At 44.2% G+C, this 22,523-nt stretch overlaps 2 protein-coding genes across 2 annotated transcripts in view; both read right to left on the bottom strand.

Moving 5' to 3' along the window:
* Window positions 1-428: 428 nt before the first annotated feature.
* On the bottom strand, window positions 429-2,425 carry LOC119653551 (F-box/LRR-repeat protein 14). The gene has a single exon (XM_038058263.1). The coding sequence runs from the start codon at window positions 2,335-2,337 to the stop codon at window positions 871-873; it is 1,467 nt and encodes a 488-aa protein (XP_037914191.1). The 5' UTR covers window positions 2,338-2,425; the 3' UTR covers window positions 429-870.
* Window positions 2,426-12,852: 10,427 nt separating this feature from the next.
* LOC119646740 (O-acyltransferase like protein-like) overlaps window positions 12,853-22,523 on the bottom strand; it is a 30,579-nt gene continuing 20,908 nt past the window's right edge. The window contains exons 8-12 of the mRNA XM_038047318.1: window positions 16,471-16,639; window positions 16,217-16,410; window positions 15,828-16,144; window positions 13,219-13,364; window positions 12,853-13,087 (exon numbers count right to left, since the gene is read on the bottom strand). Coding sequence (XP_037903246.1) covers window positions 12,920-13,087; window positions 13,219-13,364; window positions 15,828-16,144; window positions 16,217-16,410; window positions 16,471-16,639 — 994 coding nt within the window. The 3' untranslated portion in view covers window positions 12,853-12,919. The remainder of the gene's footprint in view (window positions 13,088-13,218; window positions 13,365-15,827; window positions 16,145-16,216; window positions 16,411-16,470; window positions 16,640-22,523) is intronic.

Raw genomic sequence — 22,523 nt, 5'->3', positions numbered from 1 at the left:
CGAAATGCCGCCTTCAATATGAATAAATTAAAATTATAAAAAAACATGAACATTTGGAGAAGGTATCCAACAGACAGGATGTGTAACTGAATACATTCGGCTCCAGGAGGCCAAGGCAGAAGAGTAGTCGTGAAGGAGGCATGTGTAGGTACCATGCACTTGCCCTTTAAGACCCGTTCGACCAGTTTTTTCCTACACCTCGCACCATTGTCAGTATATCCTGCAAGCATATGTTCGTCATGTGTGCGTCGGCTCTTCTACCCGACCCATTGGAAGAATCGAAATGCAAGAAAGAATTCAGGCGAAATCCAAAAACCATTGCATGATGCCGCCGGAATCAGTCCCTCGCAGCACACCTGCGGGAGATTAAAGGGCACCGCTGTCTGGACCCGATCGATCCCTTTTGAATGTATTGAAAAAAACTCGGATTTTTGGAACATTTTTACTTTTATTCTCCTCCTCTGTTCTCTCTTTTCACTTAGCTAACGTATTTTTTCATATTTGTATTAACATTATTTGTATTTTTATCACAATCGCCTTAAAAAAGTTATTAACAAAAGTAACTAAAAATTTTCTAACTTGTAACGAATTAAATGAATCAGTCCTTCTTAGTGTGTGCCCGGCCCAGGAAGGACTCCCGGACCGTGCGCGGTTTTTTCTTTTTTGCTTCAATCCTTTTTATCGTAGTTTACGTATTGGTGATGTCTCCCGGCGTAGGTACATCGAAATTTTGCTTGAATCCGGGAGACTTGCTTCTAAGACGTTGGGACATCGTGGGAAGGTGCTGCTGCGGCGGCGTGGAAGGAATTGCCCCTGTACAGGAACTTAGTCCGAGCGGACTTGAGCGACGGTTTCAGCGGCCGTCGCAGATCACCTCACGAGCCACAGTCCCAAATTAACTTGCGTCAACTTTGGCAATTTCATAATTCTATCTATTCCCTCCGCGGAAAGTTGCGTGCATCCGTACAGGTCGATGGCTTTCAAGTTGACCAGTTCGTCGGCGAGCATCTGCAATCCTGCGTCGGTTATCCGGCTGCACTGGCCGATGTTCAGGACCTCGAGATCATGCAGGGACTTGGCCACTCTACTCAATCCTTCATCGGTTATATGGCACTGATTGAGGCTCAGCGAGCGCAGGTGGAACAATCCTTGGGAAATGTGATTAAGCGCCTGGTCTCCAATTTTGTCGCAGAAGCTGACGTCCAGGCTGGTGAGACTGCTGGTGCCCTCCGTAAGGTAGGCCATTCCGATGTCTGAGATATTATCGCAGGAACGAAGGTTGAGCTCGCGAAGGTTGGGCATCCGGGCCAGATGCTTCAGGCCTCCGTCCGTGATAGAGACACAAAAGCTGAGGTTGACGCCTTTGAGTGAAGTCAATCCTTGAGCCGCATGACGGAGAGCTTCGTCTGTGAGCCGTTGACAATCCTGCAGACCGAGGTATTCCAGTTCGAGGTTGCCTTCGGCAGTTTCTTTGCTTAAACCGGCTAAATGGCCGATCCCTTGGTCGCCTATATGCCAGCAGGAGCGCAAGTTCAGCCGCTTTAGCTTCTTGAGACCCCATGCCACCAGTAGAAGCCCCGTGTTGGTCAGGTTGCAGCAGCCACCCAATTCCAGCACCTCGAGGTTCTTCAGATGCTGCGCGATCCGACCGAGACTAGAGTCTGTGATTTGCTTGCAGAGCGACAGGTCCAGGCTTTTGATATTCGGCAAATCTGTGGAGAAGGCGTGGCCTAGATTCACATCCGAGACGTTGTAGCATCCACTGAGGTTGAGCGAAGTCAAGTTGGGCACCGACATCACGACTTCCTTCAGGGACCGACGCAGCGACAAAATCTGAACTTTCTTGATTCCGCGCCGGACTAGCGACGCGAACAAGTGCGGGTTGGGTCGCTTCAAGTGCAGCTTGGCCTCGACACCTTTCCAAACGCTTTTCGAGTAAGATGCATCGCGCCACCGGGTGCACACTTGAGCGGCGCGACCGCGGTCCCGCACAGACAACCGTTCGAAAATCATTTCTAACAGCTCTGGGTACAGGTGACCGATATGCGTCCCCTCCGGCGGGGGCAACGAGACAGGTGTTTGCGGACGCGACGGCATAGGCGGGGGCAGCATATACATTACCGATAACATATGGGGTCGGTGTAGAGCGTAGGGCGCGAACCGATGATGTCGACCAGTCCGCAAAAAGGGATCTGGAAGCTCAGTCTGTTGCACCAATTGGTCGTCGATGGCCCAAGAGATGCTGTGGGCGAATTTACCGCCATAGCTGGGTGCGCTCACGCCCGGAGCGACCGAGACGGCGGTGTGGAACGGCATAATCTCTGCGTTGGTCGTCATTTCGTCGGATGTGCTCTGCCGTGGTGGAGTAGACTGGGTCGGCTGGAATTTCAGATGCAGACATGCACTCGCGGACCATAATCATTGCATGTTGGCCACAACTGGATGCCAGCGGGTCGCGACGACTTCGCACGGGTTCTCAACACGATCCACCCTCGAGCCAAGCGTTGTATTCGACCTGAAAGTCTACCGCGGCTATTGCAGTCCTATCTGTCCACGAAACGCTTCGACAAAACACTTCACACTTCGTCTTCCGCTACCATGTACGCCCGTTCGCAGTCAGTTCACTGGTTTCCCGGATTCACAAGAAACTTCACTCATTATCAGCATTCTCAATACATTGGGCCGCCTATCGCGATTGCAGTTCCTCCGCCGCACTCTTCCGTGCTATGAAACGTTCACGCCGAATTCCGACAATGCAGTACCAAACCGAGTCTGTGTTAAGCGTACGCCGAACGAGGACTCTCTTCCTTATTACGTACGCTCGCTGCAAGGACTGAAACGATACAACACACGAAACTCGACTATTGTAGGATCGAGCACGAAACACCAGCTCCCGGAAAACAGGCATTGGAGACTTGCATAGCGCCGTCTCCTTCCCTCCCGTGCAAACCGCGATGGCGGACAAGAAGTTGGTGTGTAGTAGTGAGATTTTTTTTTTGAATTTAAAATTTATCAAGACCGTCTGACCACATGAGCAGCAATTGTCCCATGAAAATGTTTCCTCAAGCAAGGGAAACTCATAATTTTGTTAATAAAGCAACTTGCGTTCTAACTTGCTAAGGAAATTATTTAAGTGGGTGTTTGAGACGCCAAATGCCAGAGGGTTTTTGAAAACCGCGAAGAATACTTCCATTACGGTCTACCCAGAATAATATTACCAGAAAATTGGATAGAATTCGCTTTAAAAGTCTCCCAAGCAATCAACCGCGTCCCAGAATCAAACACACCATCTGGCAGCACTGCATACCCACACCACCGCACACATCCGGTATCTACGCACATATACCTGCCATTGCGACCAGCGAACAGCAACAACACCAGTCGGGCGGCTGCGTGCATCCACCGAAAGGCGACATGCCATCATGTCAACAAGAAACATGAAAAAAAGCAAAACACGACGCTGTGTGGAGCGCGGACGGCCACCACCACGACGCCGGATCTTGTTCTCGACTGGTTTTTCCAGTGTTAGAACGAGAAAGTCAATGGCGGCGGCAAGATTTCGAGGTAAAATGCGGAGCGTACGGATCGCGTCGTACATGAAAATTTTCGGAACTTGGAAATGTGCTCGGAATGTGAACAATAAACTGTCCGTTGTCGTCCCGGCCGTCGTCGTGAAAACAAGTCCGGCAGGGTTCGATGCGGAGTATCTGAAACTGGAGCGGGTAGGGCTGGGAAAAAAGCCAACGGTAAGGCGAGTTTGCGTGGAAAACGTGCCCAAGGGCAGCCGAAAGAGGCTGCTTTTGCGGTCTTGCTGCTCGGGCAGAGCTGAAATGAAGATTCCAAGAACAGTTCGTATTTTATCGCAGCTTTTTGATTTGCTCACATATAGCAAAACTGACACGATACTGTACTGCGAGTGGGTCATCCCAGAATTATTCAATCAGAATAGAGTAGTTTCTGACAAAAGAAATGGAGGAATATGAAAAAAAGCGAAATCAAGAACAAAATTCTTGGGGTTAAATAGAGGATTCACAATATGTGCTGAAATAAAGACTCGCAAACAAGAGACAGAATTGGGCTTCCAGACCATCTTTTAAAATCTTTTACTGGTTTCCACTGAGGAAGGGGTAGGTAGGTATCAGTGGCCGCTCCGAGGAGCCCAATTAGCGCTTTGCTGCGCCGTTTTGATGCCACAAACTCCTAAGACCGTGGCTGTTGTTATGGAAGCAGGGAGGCAGAGTCCAGCCGGCTCGGATCTTGAGAGCCAGCCCGTAGCATTGACGTCCCCAAAGAATGGTTTACCCAATCTCCGCAGCCTGACTCTAGCTAGAAATGCACAATCGCAGAGAAAGTGCATAAGGGTTTCCTTTCCTTTTCCGTAGCTTCGGCAATGCAAATTGTAGGGCATGCCGAGCCTAGCGACATGGTCCCCTATGGGCCAGTGCCCCGTGCAAACCGCCGTAATCTTAAATGCATTTGTACGCGTCTGGCATAGGAGCTCTCGTGATCGGGCTATGTTATAAGCGGAAAAAATTCTCCTTGACTTGATGCAGCTCGTAAGCCTTCGCCATCTTAGGCCCGCGGCTGCTAGGTAGTGCGAGTAAACTCGGCCCCCGACAGCCGCCAGTGGAACACTGACTGTATTCGCCTCTTGGCGGTCTCGATAGCCGACTTGTACTTCTTCAGGCAGTCCTTGTATGGCTGCCGGTATTTTTGCCTGTAGCAGATGTTGAAGATTTCTCTGGTCAGCTTCCTGAGACTAGAGAGATCTTCGTTCCACCACGGTGGCAGGGTCTTTTTGCTGTACTTAGCAGGGCACGAGACTTTGAAGGCGGTATCAAATGCCTTCTCCAGAGCCCCGACCTTTGACTCCAGTTCGTCTGTCGTGCCAATCCTACCAATTTGCCCACCGGAGAGTTTGTTCTTAATTACCTGACCAAACTTTCTCCAGTCGATCCTCCTGGGGTCTCTAAAGGGCTTGGAGACCTCTGCGGCGAAATCTAGACTGAAGAGTATTCAACTGTGGTCAGAGAAGGATCTCTGGTCAGACAGTCTCCAGTCCTCCACCCTAAGAATCCCGTTGTCGGTTATTAGGGTGATATCAAGGACCTCCTCCCAACCGTCACAGTTCTCCGAGCAAGGGAAATGAAAGGTTGGTGTACTGCCCCTGTTACACACTGATAGATTTGAAGTAATAATAAAATCAAATAATGACTCACCTCTTTCGTTGATTTCGGAGCTGCCCCAAAGCGTATGCCTTGCATTAGCGTCGCAGCCTATCAGCAGGTTGGCTTTCTTTGTTGCTATGGTGTTCGCCAGATGTTGTAGTTCTTCTGGCGGAGCTCATCGTTCGTGAGCCATGTAAGCCGAGGATATATACACGTTCTCTGTCCCCGCCTGCTCCAGCTTAACCACGACTAGGTCGATGGAACTCAGGTCCGGACACAGAAAAGCGTGCAGACTCTTCCTTGCAAGAATACATGCTCTAGGTTTATCCTGATCAGCGTTTCCTGTGCAGTGGAATAAATTAAAAAGTTTACTTTGGAACTCTTTAATGGTTGGGTCGCCTCCGACCCAGGGCTAATGTATTAGTGCGATGTCGATGTCTTCCTCTTAGAGGAAGACAAGCAGATTATCCGAAGCCCACTTCGAGTGGTGCAAATTTATCTGCGTTACCCTCAGTATGATCTGCTTGCGTGGGGGGTTCGTCAGTCCCTATTGGACCGTCGATTGTCATCTCCTGCAACAGCTCGTTGGCGGCGTCGATTGGGTCTAGGTCGTCGTCCTGACTCTGAATCACACTTTAAAGTTGCCTCCCGGCACTCCTCGTTTATATGGAGTAGTAAAGGTTGCCTGTTTGTCTGAGGTTCCTCCTCCTTGATAACAATCCTGGGGTTGTGAAGGCCCAGGAATTGGACGAGCTTGTCCTTATCCATGCGATCTTCGGCAACCTGATGCCGGCAACCGGTTTCCTGGGAATCTCGTCGTAAGGAATGACCTTGAGTTTTACGCCCTCCCAGCCGTCGCTGATCTTAACGACACACGAACCGAGAAAGTCCTTAGAGAACTGGTGCATGCAAGCTATTACGTGGAACCCACGGACCGCTTGAGAGGAATCAAAGTGGGGGATGAGTCCCGCGTGTTTGCCTTCGGTGTTGCTCATAGACCATGCCCTGACAGCCTGGCCTCAGCACTGGTCCATACCTCCGACACTAGTTTGCCGCTAGCAGAATTACCATCCGCCAGCGCTACACGTAAGTGGCTCCTGGCCTCGTCGCTGAAGGGTTTCGCAGCTCGTGGCCCGTAGGCTGACGGTTGCCGTGCAATTTTTCTTGCCCACTCTGCTCCGCTTCTTATTTTGCTCGACATCGTCTTGAGATCGATTGCGTTTCAGAACGATGGGCTTCGCCTTTTGTTCGTAAGCCAGGCGTTTACTATTGTATTCGTCAACAATCGCCTGGTATTTAGAGAGGTGTTTTTCATCCCGCTCGTGGACAGTACCGGCCTCCATATTCTTAGCAGTCTTGCTGAGAATATGCGTGGCCTTCTGGTACTGGCTCTTGAGCAGGACACCAGTGGACCTTCGATTCTTAGCCGGTTTCCGACGATTGACGTTCTTGTCGGTTTTCACTTTCGAGGGATCCCCAGACGCTGAAGGTTTCGGATTAGAGGAGGCCAATGAGGAAATTATGGAAAAGACGGAAAGCCATGGCACCATTTGTATTCCCCTTGATACATTTAAGAGTTAAGGGGTTGTATATGTCTCAAGGGGTTTGCAGCTTTGCAATTTTTGGGGGCTACAGTAGGTGAATGCATTTATGCACAGAATTTTGGACTCTCACGAAGGTACAACTATCAACTAAACACCTAACGTCGTCAGAGAACTAGCGACCTCCTTTTAGCAACGGGAGGAGAGAAGAGGAAGGTAACTGTTAGCTCAAGGAACCAACTGCAATCCGACCCATACACACTATGCAAAATCCGTATTCGAACGCCATCATTTTAAGCAATAATTTGGAAAGTGCCTGTAAATACTAGGCGAAATGTAATGAAAGTGAACAATTATTACAAAGATTGTTTATTGGAAACAGTAATATGCAAAAATAAAAAAACATTTCAAACAGAAAAAAACAACATTTAATAAAAATGCCAGGCGATGACGGCTCTACGGTTTCTTATCAGGACAGAGGCGAATCGTCAGACGCTGCCTCACTTTTGCCCTGGGAGCAGCGTGACCGAGGCATCGATAAAGTGTAAAATTGCCGACACCAGAAGCAGTAAAACTCCCCCGGTATAAGGTTTCTAGTGAAGAGCCTTGTATTCCTTTCACGCCATATTCGCACATGCCCGTCAGGTATTTTCACATTAAATTTACTCTCGTCTGAAAAAATTATCCCTCTCCAAAAGCAGAAGTCCTTGTCAAAATATTTATTTACGAAATTTACTCTTTTTTACTCTTTACTCTTTTTAAGGTTTTGTGTAAAACAAAATCTTATTAAAATCGGTTCAATGTTTGTCTGTCACACGCACTTTTCTCCAAAACGGCTAAACTAATCCGAACGAAATTTATTGGACAGATGGGAACTATGAAATCCCACGCATACAGCGAGTGGCATAGTTTAAAAGGGAGCTCCTCATACATACAAAGGGGGGATTCAAAAAAATTTTTCACCGGATATAGTCGTGTAGGGTATCAAATGAAAGGTCTTGTACTTTCCGAAACTGACATTAGTTTTGGCATGAATTGCAAAGTGCGTGACTAAGGAGTCAGAATGTACGCACTTAAAGTGAGACAACATTCTTTTGCGGAAACTACCCAACCTAAAAATCCGAAAAAAAACAGGAGATACTACATTCGGTAGTAATGTTCCGGTATTTTTGGAGCAGTGCGCGAGTGCGTGGATCAGCAAAGTTCTCAAAAATAATAGAGCGAGTGTTGTTGTTTGGGTAGGTTGAAATTTTGCCTGACTACTAAGGAGAGGTTGTGGGGTCTATTAGGGATCTGTGCTGTACATCCACCAGCGGCCTATGGTGACACAGGGAATTTGCGCCTAATATGGGGATGCTAATGTCCGCCAGAATGAACGGTATTTGGAATAATAGAAGGTTACGTGTTGCTGGCGTGTCGGGTAAACGTCATCGTGCCATCACCAAGCTGTCATTGATTTACGCTAGCGTGGCCTACGTACCCTCCGGTAGTCGCTGAAGCTACAAAGACTTCAGGATCTTCGCACTAATCTTCCTCCATTTACATTTTGCGCAGCAAGTGATTGGAGGCGAGGTCGCCAAACGTCAAGTCAGTTTCACAGACAGGTTCCTGATGAACTTCTTCCTGGACGCTTCAGGTATAAAAGGGGTTGTGTTTCTCTACAGTGGGTCACAAAAGTCTTTGCACACTTACAAAATTGTATTTTAATCACTACTCTAAACTTGAAAATGGAAGGAAAGCAGTGGAAAAAAGTAGATGTGTTATCTTCCAAACCGTAAATTAAGACTACATAGCTTCGAGATAGACGGCAAAAAATAAATACGCTACGAGCAAATAAGTGAAAAACAAACGAAAAAATACATTACAAAAGTTTTTACACAGCCATAAAAACATAACAATTTTATCTTTGTAAGGTACACAAAATTGTTAATCTAGCATTTTGTTGCATTTCCATTGTTATCCAGGACACACTGTTGACGAGTTGGTATGTTCCAAATTATTTTGGATGTGTAGGCTTTGTACTGATGAAGGGAGTAAGTTGCTCCCGAAATATATATATACATAATAAAATAAAAAATTGTAGTTTGGAGTAAGCTATTGGTCTATCAATTTTAGACTTAACTACAAACAGAAGGCGATACCTAACATTTTGGATGTGTGTTCTGTGGAAATTAAGGTCCATTCCTCTTATAATCTGCGACGTAATTCAGTCTTTGAACTTATAGGTTTTGTCCGGACACAGCGGTCAAATTTATCCCACAAATTCTCGATAAGGTTCAAATCGGAGTGGCGTTTTCACAACTTTCGGGCAATTGTACAAAAGGCATTCCTGAACTAATCGTGCTTTATGCTTCAGGTCATTATCCTGATAAAAATGGATGGATGGAAGTAGAAAGTAACGTAGTACTATCAATAAATGCTAATTCGTCAACACAGTGCCGAAATACAACCCCAAATCATGACGCTTCCACTGCCGTCCTTTACCATCGATTTAAGGTTTTCTTGTTTCAGCTTTTGATTCGGCTTTCGCCACACCATCCCCCTTCCATCAGAGCTGAAAATATTAAATGTTAATTCTTCACAGAAAATGATATTTTGCCAGAAAGTTTCATCCTTAAATCTACACTCCCGCGAAAATTTCAATTGTATTTTACGGTTGCGTTCACTGATAAATTAATTTTTTCGTGCAACCCGGTCATTATATCCTTCACTTCTGATCACACCTCTTATCGTTTTGGTACTGCAGCTCTTTTTAGTCTTGTAGCGATACTCGCCTGCCAATTTGGAAACACTAATTTTCGCATTCAGGTTCACTTTTTGAATGATATGGCGCGCTTCTCGCTCAGCTACAATATTAGGACAGCCCCTTCGTTTTTAAGGTCTTGAAAAAATCAGGATGGTGCGCTTAAATGAAATTTAGGCCTCAAAATCTGTCCCATTCCGATATCTGCTCAAATGAACTTACTAATAGTAATTACCAACTTTTATAAATTGACTGAAAAACTCCCCTTAAGTTGATAGACCAGTAGCTTACTCCAAACTGCAATTTTTATATTTCAGTGTAGATATATATTTCGGAAGCAACTTACCCCCTTCATCAGTACAAAGCTCCTGAGAACAGCGGTTCAGAGGGGCATCCTCCAAGCAAGAGAGACACAAGAAAGAGGTTACAACTTGCGATCCCAAGCTCGTGAATTTCAGGTCGGAGATATCGTGTATAAGCGGCTCTTCAACTTAAGCAGAGCAGCAGGTATAATTCCAAATTGGATCAAAAGTTCGTGAAAGCGGTTATCGGTAGAGTCGGAACGGTTCAAGACGAGTTGAAGGACATGGAGGGTCGTAACCTGGGCGTGGCTCACGCGAAGGACCTCAAGGCCTAACTCACTGCTTTTCCCTCGCATAGCGTGCCGATTCTCAGCCGCTTATCAGTAGTGATTGTCTCAATGGTCTTCAGTTGTTTTCCCTCGTGCGGTTCTTGAAAACCCAGCTGCTCTGTAGTGACCGCGGCTTCGCGACGAGTGCGGAATCTCATTCGTCTCTTTCTGAATAAATTTGTTCAAATAATGCATTTCATAATGTGCAATTACACTAATGTTCGCCGCAGATTGCACATTATTGAATGCATTCGGGCGAATTAACCTTGACAGAGGGGAATGATTTGCCGCATCCGTACGCGCACGCGCATGTTGTCTCGGAGTTCAACACAGTTCAAGGCGAACGTATTGGCATGGGGACCGGTTCTTGGTGGAACGTCTAGACTGGCCGATGAGATAGGAGAAAGGTTGGGATTGGCGCCGGAGACAACCGTGAAGACGGGAGGTATCGAGCAGCCCCTGTCCTGACTCTTGAAGCTGATCTTTCCCGTACCACGTAAGCCTGGAAGGACTCGAGAGGATTTGTTCAACAACAATGCTTTTATCGTTCGTGATTTGACTTCTGCCATTGCGGACAATTGTCCAAAAGCTTTAACTGTGATTATTATAAATCCTGTGAACTCGTGTGTACCAATTGCCGCAGAAGTTCTAAAATCTAAAGGAAATTACTATCCCCGTCGTCTCTTCGTTGTTTCAATTTTGAATATTGTCCGTGCTCGAAAATTCATTTCTGGTTCATGTAAAGTTGATGTGAATATCGTTGATATTCCGGTGATCGGTGGACATTCTGGTGTTACAATTATTCCGGTCATATCACAATGCAAGCCGAAAGTGTCGTTTTCGCAGCCCGATCTTGAGAAAATCACAGTGCGCATCCAAGAAGCTGGCACAGAAGGTGTGAAGGCTAAGGCTGGAGCGGTTAGAGGGCTGAAGCGATTTTAATCTGTGCGCGTTTCGCAGAACAGCGAGTGATTTAAGAGATTTTAGTTAAGAGTTTGGTAGTGCAAGAAGCGTGGCTCATTGCTAAACGTACGCAACGCGATGCATCGAAACCCAGGCCTAGAAGCAACCACGAACTCTCAAAGTACTTTTGAAAGGAAAATTCGGTCGGTAATTATGAAATTCGTATTTAATGGTCTAAACATTTTTAATCTACAAACAGAACCAGAACAACCATAAATACACACCACGCCGAGCTCGGAGTGAATAAACGTGTAAGTGTTATTTTTCTTGATTTGATCCCTTCTCTTCTCTTTTTTTTTACTTTTTTTTTCTTTGATTTAATTTAATTTTTCTTTTCGTTTATATATTATTACTTTTCAATTTTCTTTTGCTTTTATATATATCTTTTTTTTTGTTTGTTTGGAATGGATGAATGTATCATGAATTGTGAATAATTTTTATTGATTTGAGGACTTCCTCCCTCTCTCTTCTTTCTTGACCCCGTAACATTTTTAGGGACATCCTCTATAATAATGGGCTGAGGATGTCAAGGAAGGGAGGGAACCTCAGGGGTCGCGCCTCAATCACGATCTGAGGCAGAAGAAGCCATGATCGGGATTGTGATCCATTGTGGATCTTCCCTCTTGATCACGGCACACGGGTCCGGAGATTTACGGCTCCACGCGCGCGGTGGAGGCATTTTCCAGTTTTAGCTCGCGTTCTGGCTTTCATCATTAGGCCGTCGCGAATTTCTTTGTTTGTAGTCTATTTTGAAATCCGGTACAGACACGTTAATTTTGTATTAATGACACGTGAGGGACCAAAGCGCTCAAAGCTCAAAGGAATTCCACCTGCCACGCACCTTTTTTAGTCGAGTCCACTTTGACCTGGCATCTGGTATTAAGTATTTTCTCAGGTGCCTCACTACCTACTTTACACAAGTATCGGACACTGACCCGGAGTATGTGCGGAGGCTTGGTCACTCGCCTCACAGAATCTGTAAGTGTCCTTAGATATCCCTACCTTCCCCAAGTGATAATTTAGCCTGCACTGATCAATGGGTATTCCTAATATGATCCGGACGCTATTTTTATTCAGGTTTAAACAATCTTTCGAGCGCTTGGCTTATTATCCCCCCATGAGCACCCTGGACTGTTCCATTATTGGTAGGATCGCCCAGTACAATTCCCCCAGCTGTTCCTTTCTAGTTTGCACTATTATAACCATGAATCCCTTTCCGATACCTTAGAAAGACTCTGCTTCATATAGCAGTACCCCTGCTGTGAGAGATCTATCAGTATTAGCGCCAACGCGTTTCAAACTTCTTATCGAAATAAAAACTCTTTGTCATGCTGCATAGAAAGAATATCAATCTTCCTTCGATTTAGGCAGCTCTACTCTTCGCTGATATTCCCGGACATTCTGAGAAGCCCCCTTCTTGGGTGCATCTGTATGTACAGATGGAGAGGAGTCAACTTCAGAAGGATCTCTAGGGATACCCTTGGGCATGTTGCTGTTGTGATGAGTTCAGTTCTGCCTGCCTAGATTACGGCCCCATAAGTAATAATTGGGCTTACTATTGCAGTAAATATCCAGTGCAGTATTGTCGAGGTGCATTCCATTTTGCCTCTGCTGGGGACCTGCTAGTCATCAAAGCCTTTGTAGCTTTCCGATATATGTTTTCAAAACGTGTCTTCCAAAGTAGTTTTTGATCTAGTGCGATTCCCAAATATTTGACCTCTATTACTCGCGTCTTTTTTCAGGCACATTCACTTTGAGTGTACTCTTGAACCCAAGCTCAAGGGGTAAAGAATTAGGAACACATAATTTACTTATAAAAGACTACATATATTTCCTTAAGAATTAAATAAAGTTACAAAAACCAGACTATTCTCTAATCCATTTTAAGTGCTTCCCCATTCTTAACGTGATGTTCCTTTTCTTTCCTTAAAGCTCCCTCGTTCTTAAATAAAATGGCTTTGATATTTTTGAACGGTGCATCGAACAATAAAGTGAGTACAACGGATGCCACAAAAATGCAGAAATACTCATTCGTGTTGAGCTGAAATAGGAAGATAATTTAAATGATAAGATGTAGCTCCGAGAGGAGGAGGATGAGGGGATTTTTCCTCATCTATGATCAATAAGTCAATCAATAATTAAACTGTGTATTGTATCTATCATAAAACCTACCATAATTTCGAAAAAGTTGTAGAAGTCTGCATGTCTTCTGCGTCCGACGTTGTAAAAGAACACGGGGAATTGCGTTAAGTATATGGCATATGAGAGCTTCGTAGCAACTTGGAAACCTGGCCATGAAAGCATTCGACATATTTTACCTGAAAGTAATTTTGGTCAGCATTAAATTCTTAACATAGTTTACATGGTTTGAATTAGGAGGTAATTTGTTAGCCGAAATCTTAAAATGAAAGATTGCTTTGGAAGATATTTTCCTTTTTATTGGCTAAAAGTATCTAATCTATACAACTACGTATTTCGGGGACCAACTGTCCCCTTCTTCAGTATTTTATCTTCTCCATAAAACACCGAAGAAGGGGACACTTAGTCTCCGAAATACGTATTTATATACTGACTTAGTTTTTTTCAAATCTCTATGTTCCTCGGTCGAATCCTTAATACGTAAGTCCAGCAACGAATATTTGACCAGCGTGGAAGACTCACTAAAGCGCGGAAACCTGAAAATTTTTTGGTCCCACATTCACAACTCCCGCTACCCTGCTCAGTTATCCTTTCCATCCATTAATTTCTCTGGCTTTTCAGCTAACTCCACCCAACTATCTTGTGATTTACTCTGCCGCTACTTTTCGTCAGTCTATGTTCCCCCTCCTTCCTCTGAATCCCTCCCGATAGTGGATGTAGCCTTCCCCGCATCGTCTGCCATTCCCCTTCTTACCCCTATCCTTGTCGAGTACCTCATTGGCAAGCTTGATGCCAATGTCGGACCTAACTGCGATGGTCTTCCAAACCTCTTTTGCTCAAAACTGGTAAGTCCATCTCCCTTCCCCTATCTCTTATTTTCAACAAAAGCCTCGAAGAGAATCATTTTCCCGGCTTGTGGGAAGAGGCTCCCATCATTCCCGTACACAAAAGTGGCGATCGTACGCTTGCCGAGAATTACTGTCCCATTTTTCTCCTTTCCTCCTGTTCCAAAATCCTGGAAAGATATGTCCGCCCACTTTGGCCAACACCTAGTGAAACACGCCTTCGTGAAACGAAAGTCCATTGCCTCCAATCTGCTTGACTTTACCAACTTTGTCGCCAAATGCCTAAATTCACGGCAAGAAGTGCTTACCATTTACACTGACTTCGCTAAAGCCTTCGACACTATAAATCACAAGATACTTCTATCCAAACTCTCGTCTCTAAACGTTCTCATACCAATTGCTTTATAGCTTGCCTCTTACCTTTCCAACCGATCCTGCCGCATTTCTTTTTACGGCTGTACTTCCCGCTCCTTCTCCCCCTACTCTGACGTCCCACAGGGATCTATTCTGGGTCTTTTGTTATTTTTATTTTGTATATTAACGACCTTCCTCCTCTCCTTATTTGTCCCTGTTTGTTCTATACAGATGACCTTAAGCTGTTTCCCGCTATATCGTCGCCTATGGACTGTCTTTCCCTTCAATCTAACCGGGACACTTTGGTTCGTTGATGCTCGACTAATGGTTTAGCACTAAACGTCAGAAAGTGTCACTCTATTTGCTATTCCCTAAAATGTTCACCCACTTCTTTCTCCTACTCTCTTATCCTGCTTAAATTCCACTCAAGACCTCGGAGTCACTCTCGACAATAAGTTCCACTTTGAAATCCATTTCCTCGATGTCATCAATCGAGCAGCAAAATTGTCAAGCCTTATACTTCGCTTCTCCCCTGGTTTTGACTCCATCCGACCCTCCTTAGCTCCCTTCAATTCCCCCGTGTGGAATACCCTCGAGTATTGCTCCGTGATCTGGTCTCCGTCGCGCAACTGTGATTGTCTTGCCCTTGAAAATGTGCAACGTAAGTTCACCCGTTCCCTCTTCTTTAAGAAAAGCTTCCCTCGTGTGGACTACCCCTTCCGCCTCCGCTATCTGCATCTTCCCTTCCTGCAACAGCGTGGATCCTATCTGGATCTATGCACATTCTTTAAACTTTCCTGGGGTTTGATGGACTGCTCCGCCGCTGACGACATCACCTGCCATCCTGCGTCTTATAACACACGTAGCGCAGACATTTTCAACGTGCTCTTCGCTGAGCTCGAACTCTACTTTCATTCCCCAATTCCTAGACTTTGCCGAAATTACAACGCAGAACAGCTTGGTCCTTTTAATTTCTATACTTTAAGTAGTTTTAAACGTAGGATAAGATTTTTGCTTCCTCCTCCTCCTGAGAACAATAATTAATTGGAGTTTACTCTGTTTGTTGTCCCTTAAATTAAATAAATAAATAAACTTCTAATATGCCTTAGGAAGTATCGTCAAGAGGTATCCGTTTCGGAAAGTTACTGGCACTAAAATACTACTGCTGACCTAAATAATATTGTAATATTCTACTGGTCACACCATCTAAGGTTACGGATGAAGTAAAAACGTGGATAATCGAATGGGCAAGTCAAATCCCTAAGTTCTAACAAGAGCTCAAGCTTTCATTGTTATAAAATAGCGAGTTTCGCCAACGCCGAATTCTATATTATTCAAGACTACAAAAAAAGATTAAATGTGCGTAGCGTCTGAGAATGCGTTAGGAATTCCAAAAAAATAGGGATTAATCTCATAATTATAAATATCTAAAGTTGTACTTACTTCCATATCCAATGTGCGATGTAAATACCATCCACATGAAGATTAAACACCACGTAATTGGGGCAAAGGCAGCATAGTACCCAGCATGAAGTGGATCATAAGTGTAGGTTATATCCCCCATTGGAGCAGGACCAAATATGGTTCCGAAGAAACATATGGTGGAGAGGAACCATCCCACTCGCAATTGATTCGGGCTCAGCTTTATATGCCTCCATTTCCGTAGAGTATACCCCAACAGTATCCCTAGCATGTAAACGGATGATCTATGCAGCGGCAAAGTGTACATATAGTCAGCTGTCTTGAACAGCCTTTGCACCCTGAGTAGTGAAATAGATTTGGAAATTAGTGAAAATACTCATGACCTTACAATACATCTCAAAATAACGTACGTCGCACCAAAGTACACATAATTTGACAGTTCGTTTACAACCGTCGTATAAAACCGAGCAGCGGTGGTTGCAGATATCAGGAATGCTAGGACAATGAAGGTGAATCGCGGTCGTTTCCAAAGTCCTACAATAGCAGCTGGAGCCAATACAAAGAGTTGAGAATCAATGCCCACGTGGTGAGTGTGAGTAAGACACTGCAATTTAATATTGAAAGTTTAATAATTCTGAAAGGAATTGCGTTAAATGATGGATACCATATTGTTAAATCCAAAGTAGTTATGGATGAATAATAAATTTCTCCACCAATATTTTTTGCATAGATCAGAATGGTGTCCCACAACCAAATTCCACTGTGGTCCTGATCCCATATTGGGAAGTATGTAGGTGCAAAATATTATCAGGGCACTGAGAGTTGGAACTATCCTGAAAATAAAAAAAGCAAAGCTTTAGTAAAACAAAAAAGAGTTAAGAGTTAGTCGCAAGTTTGAACAACAAGATCACAGTGTACAAAAAATATGTCTACTGCAAGCGTGACAGATCAGAAATATGAATGGGGTATAGCGTGTTATATATGGCCTACGTGCCATAGTTCATGGTTAGTAGAAATGCGCTTCAACTCCCCCAAAACTTTCCCATACGCTTGCCAAGTGCCTCTTGGACGATCCTCGCGTCGGCCATCTTGGGAGAGTAGATGTGTGCATGGCGTATCGAGCATTCTTTTGCTGAACAGCCCATTCAAAATGAGTCACTTACCCACTACCACTTTCACCTTCTGATCATCTGTCCTTAGGTAACAGGCCTGTGCGCCGACCAAATTCTTTGTTCGAGATAGTATAAAGCCGATGTACCCCGACGACAGCAATAGTGGTCGCCACTTTCCATGTGCTACTTGCCCCGTAAAAAGAATATTAGCATAAAACAACTCCCAACTTGATCTTGGTAACGACATTTCCAGATTTTAGACAAGACAGCGAAAACGTATCAAACGCTATTAATGCGTAGTACGAAATGAATTTCGGTGCTACCTTCGACAGAAACTACCCTTTCGATTTACACAAATTGATCAATGCCTTTGATGCTCTCCCCTTTACTGCAGATAAGAAGAGTGCGATGACCTGTCAGGCTGAGATACTTGTTTTTTTTGGGTTTATCTTCAGTTGAACTCCACTTGTCTCTCTATCCAAATCCAGAGCCACTTTGCTTAGGTCCACGATTTGAGAGAGCAAACAGATAACATGAGTAAAGTCGAGGTGTTTAAAAAAAGATGTTATCGTCCATTTAAAACCGCCATGTTGTCCAGACAAGGCAGCATGAAGAACGTTACCGACTGCCAGAGGAAATAGTATAGATGACAAGACGCTCTGGACCTCATATTCCTCTGAGATTTACCCGCAGTGCAGCACGTGACATTTCGCGTCATCATATATCGCTCTGATAATAGCTGTTAGTTTCCCTGATGACGTTATCAAAAGCCTTCTCGAAATTAATGAAGTGAAATCCGTGCACCGTTTTAAAATGATTCGGAGGGTGCTAATGTGGTCAATACAGGAGGGTCTAGAACGGAAATCAGCCTACTCTCCACCGATCAGGCCTTCGAGATGCTGCTTGATGTGTTCCAGAATTATTTTAGCTATTATCTTTGCGATGGCACGCAGATACCCTTGCAATTGTCATACTCAAAACAGGTGCCCTTCTTTGAATCACGATGATCCTCTTCTTTCACTCTGTGGGAAAGGTCTAAGCGATCAGAATTTCTATGAGATCTGCTGAAGCTGTAGGAGCAGCGATGAGTAATTCTGCGGGAAGACCATCAAGTCCAAAAACTTCTCTTCTATTGGGGTAGTGGGTGAGTAGTACATACTCGTATGTTATGGTGACTAGTCTTTTGCAATGAAAATGTGAATATAAGATTATCAATCGCTTGTAGCGTTAAAGGGAGCTTCCTTCCTTCCTTTAATTGAACCGCCTCCATGATTTCGCGGGCAGCCAAATCTTATGAAGACCTTTCGAAGCGAGGGTGCCGACTCTGCACAGCACCCGAGAAAAGAGCATTTCTGTTGACGGTGCAATACCAATAGTTGTTACGACAACTCAATTAGATCTGGGACAAGTGAAGCGTGTTAGAACATTTTATTCAAGCCCGGACCGGTAGGAGGCAGTTTGGTTAACATTGGGCAGTACAATGCTAATCAATATTCTCAGGCGCGTTACTTAGTAGATCTGCCGTGCGATCAGCAAGGTAGCTCTTCTACTGTCAGGCGATAGCTGCGTGGCACAAACGGCCGATGTTGAATATAGGGTTGGAAGCTCTCCAACCCTACAGTAAGCATTGGACGTAACACGCAACCGAACGTAAGCGACCATTAGATGGCGATCCCGTTCGAAGCCAATGTCAACACCTCTCTTGATACACATATCCAGAAGACAACTCTTAAATTTACTGCTGATCGCAATCTGATTGCTCGTACGGTATCAATCAGTTGAAACCTAACTGATCTTATGGTAAGCTCTGTGTTCGAACAATGTGCCACCAACCACGAGGCGGTGGAAGTAGCAGAAATCGACGAATAGCCCACCATTATCGTTACGGGCGCCAAGACCGTGTTTCCCCATCCCATGTCCGAGCAAGGTGTTGTCAGAGTCTACCTTTCAGAGCACTCATCACGATCACAATGTCACTTTTAGGAAGCTTCTCCTGAATTACATGCAATTGCTCGTAGAAAGCGTCCTTCTCCACTATATCGGAAGTCTCCGTTGGCGCATAGCTTCTTAACCTGGGCGAAAATATTTCAGTCAAAGTTCTATCAGAAACCAGCTCGCAGGTCAAGAGAGCGCGGTAACCGTCAGTAACAATCCGATATCGGTTTCACCTCTGCTACCACTCGACTTTCCAAAGTACAAAAGTACATTCCCGCATGAAGGAGAGGAGTACTCTCAAGATTCGCTTAGGCTTTGTGTGCCCAGTTTATATCGCTGAAATTCTTGTTTGAATTGGAGAAGCGAGCATTCTTGGGATTCTCGATACCTTTGTTGAGGAGCCTGCGTTAATTTCAGGAACCAATCATAAGCCATTTTCGATGATCAAAGGTCGTATTCGCGATGTCAGTGCCTATCCAAGGAGTGGTTCATGTTTTAGAAGTAGTAAAATGTCAAAAGTTGAGCTTGCTGTCCGCGAATTTCTATTCCTTTTAGTCGTCTTTTACGACAAGCAGTGAAAACTTTGAGTGTATTATTAAACTCCAACTCGAATGGCTCAGATCAAAACTAGTAAGAAGGCTGTGCATGCTTTTATAGTTCCCCTATATTTGGGCCTCAGACACGTTGCGTTACATTTGATACCAAAACAACTGCACCTTTTTCAAAAACCACGTCGTGATAATGCCTGAACCAACTTGATTTTTAACTATCAGAACATCAGCAAATGCATTATTATGGGATATGAGACATGGATCTTTGGATACGACCCAGTTAATCAACGGCATATCGTGCCAAAGTCGATGCGAGGTCGAAAAAACCACGTTAAAGCAAGCAAATTTGACGCAAGGCAAGTTTGACAAGTTTTTTCGAGTTTTTTCATGGTGTTATCTACTATGAATCCCTACTGGCTGATCAAACTGTCAATAGGAAATATTGTTTAGCCGTTATGCGACGTTTACGTGAAGCCAAGACCCCAATTTGTGGGCAAACCATGTGTGTTTCATCACGATATAGCACCATTTCACACTGCTATGGTTACGCGCGACTTTGCCATCAAACATTCCATTCATATCGTCTCGCAATCGTCCTAGTCACCTGATTTGACTCCATCAGACTGCTGGATGTTCCCGAAACTCAACGCTCTAAGCATTGATGGAGCCAATGATCAGCACAGGTAAGCCTCCACCAACTGAAAGATGACTAAAGTAATTGTAAAGGCGATTTTGTGGACGATCATTGGAGTAGGACTGCCTCAAGGAACTTGACTGTGCCAGGAGCATATTCGTGGTCTTCAAAGAAGAAGTGTCCAGGTAATTTGAGACAACTCTTGTGAAAAACCAAGATCTTGCATCATTTTTAAATCCAAATCCAAATATATGTCTTTCAGAGTTTTTGAGCCAGAGAGATCTTATGACTGACTAAGTTCCATTTGAAGCCGGTTGTTGAGGGCAATTGTGAAATAGAGAGACTAGCATAGAATCCCAGGAGAATGGGACTACTATGTGAAGCACCTGTGTAATTGCACGGTTCATCTAAAGGTGGGTCGTGATATCAGAAACGGACTGGAACTGGAGATAGTGGTGGAAGACCTCAGCAGAGCCATCAGTTACGCACATGTAGCCAACTATCTGGAAATTTTATGAAAGGATTCAACAAACGAGAGAAGCAAAAGACTATATAAGGCTATAATCAAGAATGGGGCATTAACCCCAGCATATTTGAAAAAGGAAGATGGGACATTTACCGACAATGAGGAGAACAGGGTACATCTGCTTCTCAACACTAACTTCCCGGGGTGTCACGGCGAACGACTGTTCGAGTATTTCCGATTTACACAAAACCAAAAATTGTTCTGTAAGACGCACAACGGGAATAGGGAAGGAATAGGGATCCACCTCGAAACTGCCGTGTTGTACATATGTATAAGGTCAACAATTACTTATGAGACAGGCAGAACTAAACTCTTACAACACTCACACAAACACCAAATACTGGTTTATGCAAATTTAAGGGGGTCAACGGCATCTTTGAAAGTCCTTCCAAGTTGACTACTCTTCATTTTCACATACAGAAATAGGCAATGAGAGAAATCTTCAGAATATTCGAGGGTATCAGGGAGGTAGAGAACTGTCTAAATCGAAACAAGTTGGGAAACCGGAAGCTGTGCGCTTCAAGTATGAAAGGTTTTGTGTATTTCTTTTATAAAGACATTTGAGTGTGAATTTGTTCCATTAGTACGTAGCACGTAATATATGCATATATTATGTGATAATATCCACGTCAGTATTGAATTTTCAGAGAAGCAACAAATTTGACCTATTATAACTTGTTTCGACCAAACTTGGTAGGATCATGCTCCCTACATTTTTGCAAAATTTCGTGGTGCTAGAATGAACTGAAGGGGGTTTTGCAGCCAATTACTAAAACTTATAGCAATATACTATTATTAACTTTATTTGAATAGATATCGGTATAGAGAGTATTTCAGAGCCTAGGTACCATATAGCGGCAGCCTCCTGATTTGATCCGTTAAAGAAATGATCAATTTCGACATCCCGCACTCCACACCTTTCCAACAAATGTCAAAACTAAGACTGGCTTCGGGAAGTACTAATCACATGACTATATTTGCTGAAAAAAAAATTTACACCCCCCGTTTGCATGCATGGGACCCTCCTTAAATTCGATGTAGAATTATCTAACTCACTGAATGCATAAGGGTTCACAGTTCCCACTTTTCCACCAAATTTCGTGTGAATGCTACAACCGTCTTCGAGAAAAATGCGTGTGATGGCTTACATAAAACCTTTCTAAGGTTCTATCACAGTTAAATACTAGACAGCTACCACACTCCCCTTTGCCCCTGAAGGGGGCAAATCAGTGCGAGTACGCACGATTTCAAATTGTTTTATCCTTGAGCATGAGCGAGATGTAACGAAAATTCGATCAGCTGTGTTTGACATACCGCCCGGACTTGCCAATGTATTGATGAGATCGGCAAGTTTTTGCTTATGTTTAAGTGAATACGTGAAACAAATTTTTTGCTATATGGGTGAACACGCCGTAGTACCAGAATAGCAAAAGCTCACCGATCTCTCTCTTACCAATACGATTTGACGAAGATTATGACTTTTCCTTGTTTATCGCCTCTGATGTGTACAGATAAGCTTCTGCAAGCACATTCGCAAGTGGGGTCATTTTAGTGTGGGTACTGGCTATAGTAGATCTACTGTGGGTTTTATAAGCAGTATCCTGAGTTACTGATACCAAGGGACAGCATGAAGTTTCTTTTCAATACAAACTTTGGAACACGATGGAGTAGGAGAACTGGGAGGGTGTGAAAGTGACTTACGACCTAAACAGTCACTGATTATATGGCTTACAGCAAAGAGAACGAGCGTGGGGTGATTGGCCCAAAAAAAACTTACTTCAAAACTAATGGGTAAGCATACCATTATGTTTTAAGCAAAAATATAAGTCATAGACGGATATGCAATTACAATTCTGTTAGTCAGACGTCTTTCAAGAGACTTAGGGCCAATCAGATGAGCTCTAAACTAGTATGAGAATGCCTTAATGAGTTAAATACACTTGGTTTGCACAATAGGGT

The sequence above is a fragment of the Hermetia illucens genome, chromosome 1 (assembly GCF_905115235.1).
Source record: "Hermetia illucens chromosome 1, iHerIll2.2.curated.20191125, whole genome shotgun sequence".
NCBI lineage: Eukaryota > Metazoa > Arthropoda > Insecta > Diptera > Stratiomyidae > Hermetia > Hermetia illucens.
This window is presented reverse-complemented; position numbering and strand designations above follow the sequence as displayed.

Coding starts and splice junctions, on each gene's coding strand:
- LOC119653551 (XM_038058263.1), bottom strand. CDS start 2,337: ATGACGACCAACGCAGAGATTATGCCGTTCCACACCGCCGTCTCGGTC.